The 7917-nt window shown below is 51.2% G+C and overlaps 1 protein-coding gene across 1 annotated transcript in view; it reads left to right on the forward strand.

Annotated features, from left to right (window-relative positions):
• Positions 1 to 2270: 2270 nt before the first annotated feature.
• Positions 2271 to 7917, forward strand: part of EZR (ezrin) — a 62394-nt gene continuing 56747 nt past the window's right edge. The window contains exons 1-2 of the mRNA XM_004701928.2: positions 2271 to 2333; positions 7603 to 7869. Of these exons, the coding sequence (XP_004701985.2) occupies positions 2271 to 2333; positions 7603 to 7869 (330 nt within the window). The remainder of the gene's footprint in view (positions 2334 to 7602; positions 7870 to 7917) is intronic.

Here is a 7917-nt window from a genome sequence, read left to right on the forward strand (position 1 = left end):
TCTTAGCCAGTTCCTGCTTCAGCTGGCAAGGCTCACTTCCTGCAAGACATCCCTGAGGAAAAGCCACATGAACCTACCCTGGTGCAGCCGTGGGTGCTGGAGCAGCCATGTGGAGACCCCTGCCAGTGTTGAGATGCTTACACGCTCACAGATTTGGCTTTCCTCCTGCAATTGGCATCATTGCTTGTGTTTTGTGGGATGGAGGAGGACTTTGTGGATTGGTGTTGGACATATGGGCTACTGTTGGACTTGTGGGCTTGGGCAGCACTGGGTTGGGATGTTTTCTTGATGTGCACTTACCCTTTATATAAAACTCTCTCTTATACATATGGGTTTCTGTGCATTTGTTTCTCTAATGTACCCAGACTAACACAACCCATATCCTCACAACTGGACCTATAGGTAATATCGTGATAAATGGAGACAAGGTTGAAGTTGTCAAAGATTTTGTCTTGCTAGAATCCACATCTATGCTCATGGAAGCGGCAGTCAAGGGACCAAAAGATGTGTTGCGTTAGGTAAATGTGTTACACAAGATCTTTTTCGAATATTGAAAAGCAAGGATGTTCCTTTGAGGACTAAGGTGTGCCTGACCCAAACCATGGTGTTTCCATCGCTCCATAGGCGGTGAAAGGTGGACATGGAACAAGGAAGCCTGAAGAAGGGGGTGCATTTGAACCGTGGTGCTGGAGAAGAATATCGAAAGTACCATGAACTGCTTAAAGGACAAAATGACATGCCTGGGAAGAAGTAATGGCCAGAGTGCTCTTTAGAGACAAGGATGGCAAGACTTCATCTTCCATCCTTTTGGACAGGTTGTCAGCAGAGACCAGTCCCTGGAGCAGGACATCCTGCTTGATAAAGGGGAGGAGCAGCTAAAACGAGGAAGGTCCTCACGGAGATGGATCCACACCGGGGCTGCCACAATGGGTTCCATCGTAGGAACCATTGTAAGAATGGTGCGGTGTCATGCGGCGTTCTGTTCTGTTGTCTGTAGGGTACCTATGAGTTGTGACCGACTCGGTGGCACCTAAAAACGGCAACATAGAATGCCATCATGATAGAATCTAGTGGTGCTGTCTGGCTTGTCCTATGCTGATCTTAACTCCTAGTGAAGCCATCTTTCTGGAAGTTGCTTCTAAATGCCAGGCAGACTCTACCACGCCTGAGTGGTCATCTGTCAGCTCGGTCCCCTCATCTGAGTCCTTCGTTGTCATGCACACCAAAGAGAGGGACAGGTCACCTTTGCAGAGGTCAGAATTGAATGCTCACCAGTACCAGGGGTTTACACGCTGAGTCCACAGTTCTTTTTTTTTTGAACACAGAACTTTCTTGTTTTTAAAAATCATTTTATTGAGGGCTCGTACAACTCTTATGGCCATCCATATATATATGCATCCAGTGCGTCAAGCACATTTGTACATTTGTTGCCATCATCATTCTCATAACATTTGCTTTCCACTTGGGCTCTTGGAATCAGCTCATTTTTCCCCCTCCCTCCCCTCTCCCCCCTCCCTCATGAACCCTTGATAATTTATAAATTATTATTATTTTATCATATCTTACACTGCCCGATGTCTCCCTTCACCGACTTTACTGTTGTCCATTCCCCAGGGAGGAGGTTATATGTAGATCCTTCTAATCGGTTCCCCCTTTCTACCTGACCTTCCCTCCACCCCCCTGGTATCGCCACTCTTACCACTGGTCCTGAAGGGACCATCTGTCTTGTGTTTCCAGTTCCTATCTGCACCACTGTACATCCTCCGGTCTAACCAGGTTTGTAAGGTAGAATTGGGATCATGATAGTGGGGCGGGTGGGGGGGGGCACGAAGCATTCAAGAAGAAAGTTGCACCCTGAGTGACTCATCTACTCCCCACTACCCTCTGCAAAGGGATGTCCAGTTGCCTACAGATGGGCCTTGGGTTCCCCACCCTGCACTCCCCTCATTCACAATGATATGATTTTTTGCTCTTTGGTGCTTGATACCTGGACCCTTCAAGCCATCGTGATCACATAGGCTGGTGTGCTTCTTCCATGTGGGCTTTGTTGGAACACAGAACTTTCTAAGACCACATGAAATGTGTGTTCCTTTAGCCATCAGCTCTGCCACAGTCACCCCACCCCAAGGTTGGGTTTAGAACACTTGGAAGAAATCCTTCAGAGCCACAAAAAGGTACAAAGGATGCAGCAAGGACACCTGCGTGCCGTGACATGCAGGCAGTGGGAGCAGCTCGGCGCCCGTCCTGGTCCCAGTCCTGCAGCTGCAGTCATGGCCAAAATTTCCGGCAAGGTCAGTGTGTTGCAGGAACCCGCTGGCCGAGAAAGGGAGAGCGTGAGTGTCCTCTTTCTATAGTTGTCTCCTGCTTGGCAACTGCTCCTTTGAAGGAAACGCGGCGAGGGGCTGACACACCGTTTGCTGTTTCTGTGACCGGCTGAGATTAGGCTGGCTCCACCGTGAGATAGGCTGGGGGCAATGTGATATGAAGCAGGCTCGACAGGGACTGGCCTAGCACTGTGTCCAACAGCCCAGGCCTTGCCCAGGGGCCTGCCCCACCGCACTTTGCTTTCCTCTTGCCTGGAACACCCTGGGCAGTTGACTTTCCCCAGGGCCAGGAGGCCCACCTTGGTCTGACCTTCTTTCACTGAGAAAGCCTGAAGTCTCTCAAGGTCAGTGAGAGACAGGACGGGCTCCCAGAGGCCTGGCCCCCACCTGCTGGGCTTTGCTCACTGCACGGATTATCGTGCATTAAACAGAACCGGGCTCACATGGGCTGCCGCACCCCCAGACAAGAGCCGGTGAGAGGAACAGGTTTTGTTACGCTCCTTCCACCCTCTAAGTCCCTACCCCACTGCCACCGAGTGCTGTCCAACTCCAAACACCAAACCTCACTGCCAGCGAGGCCATGCCAACTCCTGGCGACCCTGTGGGACAGGGCAGAACTGCCCCTGTGGGTTTCCTGACTGTAACTCTTCACGGGAGGAGAAAGCCTTGCCTTTCTCCCAAAGAGGGCTGGTGTTTCCAAACAGCTGACTTCAGTTTGCAGCCCAACATGCAGCCACCAGTGCAGATCTAGGTTTGAGAATCACCGTCTGAAGCAACTTTCCAAGTGTCTTGAAAGTTCACACAATCCGGTGTGTGAATGTTGGGGTAGGGGGTGAGTGGGGCGGTGGGCTGGAAGAAAGGTGTAAGTTTGATCATTTCCATAGAATCTACTTGTAAAGATGCCAGGTGGTCAGAGGGGAACAGTGCTTCCTCGGAGCCTTCTTTCTCTGCATGGACTGAGCATATGAACGATTTGCCCCATCCACCATCTGTTTGGGTTCTGTGTTTGTCAGGGTTAACTAGAGAAACAGATCCAGGGACACTCACATGTGTATGAGAAAGAGCTTTATATACAAGAGCAGTTGAATATTGAGAAAACATCCCAGCCCAGTCCAGATCAAGTCCATAAGTCCGATATTAGCTTATATGTCAATACCAATCTATAAATTCCTCTTCAGACTCAGGCAACACATGCAATGGTGCCGAGTGCAGGATGATCACAGGCCAGTGGGTGGAAGGTCTTGTGGATCCAGTGGCAGTAGAAGCATCTCAGTGCTGGCGTGGATCTCCTTGTGGCTCCTCCCAGTTTAGGGCACTAGCGTAGCTCCATGTGGCTTGTCAGCTGCAATTGTCTCCCAGAGAGTGAGCAGAGAAAGTGTCTCCAGCCTCCAAGGAGGAATACAGGAGTTGCCAGAATCCTCCGGAGAAGGCCAAGTCCACAGAGAGGCCTCGTTTGCTATCACCTGATTGACAGGCTAGACTCCACCTCTTCACTCTTAATCTTCAAATTGACAAACCATTATATAACTACCACAGGTTCTAAACAACCACCACCACTCTCTCCCACCTCATTGCTCCCGATCATTTGATTCTGATTCATAGGGACAGTTTATTGCCTGTGTTAGTCTGGGTAGACTAGAGAAACAAATTCACAGACACTCATATGTGTATAAGAAAAAGCTTTATAAAAAGAGTAATTGTATATTAAGAAAACATCCCAGCCCAGATCAAGCCCATAAGTCCAGTATTAGCTCATATGTCTATGTCTGATATTAGTCCATGAATTCTTCTACAGAATTAATGCAGCACATGAATGATGCCGAAAGCAGGAAGATCCCAGGCCAGTGGATAAAGTCTTGTGGAAGCATCTCAGTGCTGGCGTGGGTCTCCACGTGGCTCCTCCAGCTCCAGGGCTCTGGCTCCATCAGTGTGCCTCCAAGTGGCCTGTTGACAGGAATGTCCCACAGAGAATGGGTCTGGACTCCAGTGAGCTATTTATCTCTGCCGTGCCTCCAAATGAGGTCATCAAGTTGTAACCCGGTTGACAGGCTAAACTCCACCCCTTCACTCTTCATCTCAAATAGACACCCAGTGATGTAACTACCACATTGCCTATAGGAATGAGCAGGGCTGTCCCACAGGGTTTCCAAGGCTGTCATCGTCAGAGCAGCTGGTGGGTCAGAACTGATGCGGTGGTTACCTGTTGGGCTGTGAGGTTAGCTTATTGTGCCAACCTGGCTGATAAACACACGTGGGGTTAATTGTAGGCAGAGGGATAAATGGCTCAGTGAGCCTCGCCTTTCGAGTTCTCGGGTCTCTTGCTTTCTGATGGTCGGACCAGAGTGCAGCTGCCTTAGCCAGTTTCCTGCTTTAGCCGGCAAAACAAGAAGCCTCATGGACCTACCCCAATGCAGCCCTGGGTGCTGGAGCAGCTGTGTGGAGAGCCCTGCCCTCGCTGAGATGCTTACACATTCATTGACTCCGTTTTCCTCCTGCAGTCGGCATCTTAGTGTGTTTTGTGAGATGGAGGAGGACTTTGTGGATTGGTGTTGGACATAAGGGTTAATGTTGGACTTGTGGGCTTGGGCAGCACTGGGTTGGGATATTTTCTTGATGTGCACTTAACCTTTATATAAAATTCTTATACTAAGGTGACCAGACGTCCCGCTTTTGGCGGGACAGTCCCGATTTTTGGAAAGAATGCACGACAAGCTAGGGAACGGTCTATTCAGTCCACATAGACCAAATTTTTAATCAAGACACCCCTCCCCCAACCCTGCCCCCGGTCAATGGTGTCCGGCTTTAAATCTGGTCACCTTATCTTATACATGAGTTTCTGTGGATTTGTTTCTTTAAAGTACCCAGACTAACACAGGCTGCTAACCGCAAGGTCATCAGCTTGAAACCACAGCTGCTCCCAGGGAGAAAGTGGAGGCTTTCTGCTCCAGTAGATTAAATCTCAGAAACACACAGGGGCAATTCTACCCTGTCCTATAGGGTCACTATGTGTCAGACTCTACTTGATGGCCGTGAAGTTTTGTTTTAATGAGTCAGAATCCACTCAACGGCAGTGGGCGTAGGTACTTTTTGGAGGCCTTCCAGCAGAGCTCACTGATGGCGTGGTGCATTGGGCTGCTAGCCACAAGATGTGTGGTTCAAACCCACCATCCACTCCATGGGAGAAAGATGAGGTTTTCCATTCCCATAAAGGTTTATAGCAGTTCTCAACCTGTGGGTGGTGACCCCTTTGGAGGTCGAACAACCCTTTCACAGGAGTCGCCCAATTCATAACAGTAGCCAAATTACAGTGATGAAGTAGCAATGAAAATGATTTTATGGTTGGGGGCGTCACCACAACATGAGGAACTGTCTTAAAGGGGCTTGGCATTAGGAAGGTTGAGAACCACTGGTTTATAGGCTCACATTCTATAGGGTCTTTATGAGTGGGGTAGGGATTTTCAGCCTCCCAAACCCCAGGGGTAGTTCTAGTCTGTCCTAAAGGGTCACTGGCTGTGAGTTGGCATTGGCTCTCTGGGTTGAGTGAGGGCTTGGAGCCTTGGAAACCTTGTGGGTCCGTCCTATGAGTCGGAATCAGCTTGAGGGATCTTGAGGTTTGGCTGTTTGCTTCCAAGGCCTGTGATCTTTTATGTCACAACGCACTAGCCATCTTGTCTTCAGCACAGCAGGGCAAAGGTCAGACGTGTTCCTGAATGACTTGGGTATTCTAAACTCCAGTTTAGAAGACAATATACTTTGAATTGAGATTTTTAAAAAATTGGTGGTGGTGGTGGGGGAATATTGAAAGTGTATCCCATCAGCAGAGTTGGAAAGCAAAAATAAGCAGCCAGGCTGGAGGCGGTGAAAAGGGGCGGAGATCATGAATGTTCCAAGAGATGTGTCCAGTCTGACCTGAGGTCACTGAGGGTTATTCAAGCGTCTCATGGAGTTCCTTCCTGTTGCCGTTACCATGTCATCTTCATTCTAATAAAAAGATAACTCATTCTTTCCAAGGGAACAGAGGAATCACCCTGCAGGGCTCCCACCACACCGGTCTCAGAAAGGCCCTGATGTGCAGTGGGGGGCGGTAACAGGACTGAAGTGATCACGTTCATCAAGAAGCAATCCATTGCGACCGGGTCAGCCTTCCAAACCCCAAACCCCTGCAATCTGACTCAGATCAACCCAATGGGCCGGAGTGGAACTGCCCGCTTGCTTCCAAGGCTGTAAAATTAACGGGCACGGATGGATACATCTTTCTTCTGCAGAGAGGCTGGTGGGTTGACATCAAAGATCTGTTAGTTACCAGCCAAGGGCTGAAGCCGTGCATCACCAGGGCTCCTGGTGAAGCATTATCTGGAGCGCAGTGCCTTGCAGGCACCTTGCATACCTTGGACGGGCATAAGAAGTGCTCTACTCTTTCTGTTTTATACACTTTATAAATCCTCCCTTTGCCCAAAGTCACTGGTTACTCTCTGTACCAGGAGAGGCTTGGATGGCCAAGCCTGAGGGCAGTGTTCCAAGCATCTTCCATGAGCCGGTCCATTATCCTAACAGCCCGATGAAGTAGGTGACATTGTTGTGTGGGTTCACAGCTGAGAAAACCAAAGCAGGAAGGCATTCAGTAATTCACCTGGCTCACTAGGGGTGTTCGTGGCAGCCCAGAGGTCAATCTGGGGAGGGCCCTAGTTACTAGCCCTTACACTCCATCACCATCACCTGGCACCACTGGGCCCTGCCCTGGTTACAATCAGCAAGCCTGGGGCAGCACCTGAGAATTCGCATTTCTAACAAGCTCCCAGGTGATGCCCATACTTGTGGTAGAGTGGTTTTGAACTGCTGACCTTGCAGTAAGTAGACCATGTGACTCTTATGTAGCTATTCTTAATTCTTGTGAATCAGTGAGAGGGAGAGAGAGTGTGTGCATGTGTGTGAAATCCCTAGGACAAACTACTTACAATCATAATGAAATCAACTCCTGGAACTTCAGAGAAGGCTCCCTGCAGAATGCACATTTTCTGCTAGTCTCAAATCGGCCCTTTAATCCGCAGTCTCTGAAACCCTATGGGGTCGCTGAGTGGGAGTCGACCCTGGGCAGCGGGCGGTTCGGTTTATTCGACGCTGCCGCCCGGGGGGTCCCGCCCCAGACCTGGGGCCTGGTTCGGACCACACTGCGGAGTGACCCCCCAGGCGATGGGGCTTCCCGCCTCTCCAGGCTGGCTGGGAAGTTCTGGATTGCCTGCGCCCCAGTGCACGGGCTCACCCCTGCAACCCCCCACAGGGCCCCGCGCGGGCCGGCGGCGGGCAGGGCTCCCGGCCCGCGGCCATCTTGGCCCCGGAGGGCACGGCCCCCCGCCTGCACCCCCTTCTCAGAGCCCTGCCCGCCGCACGCGCGGGCCCGGGAGGTGGGGGTGTCCTCACCGCGCCCCCTAGAGCTGAACCCGGCAGGCCGGCTCCCGGACCCCCGCGCCCTCCCGGAACCAAGGGTCCGGCCCGGGAAGACGCCTCGGCGGCGGGCGAAGCCCCGAGCAAACGGCTGCCCCACAGAGTGAAACAACGTGGGCGCGTCACGGAGCGCGGGACTCCGAGCGACCCC

This window comes from Echinops telfairi, unplaced genomic scaffold (assembly GCF_000313985.2).
Source record: "Echinops telfairi isolate 266 unplaced genomic scaffold, ASM31398v2 ScPeMD7_3533;HRSCAF=4204_0, whole genome shotgun sequence".
Classification (NCBI taxonomy): Eukaryota; Metazoa; Chordata; class Mammalia; order Afrosoricida; family Tenrecidae; genus Echinops; species Echinops telfairi.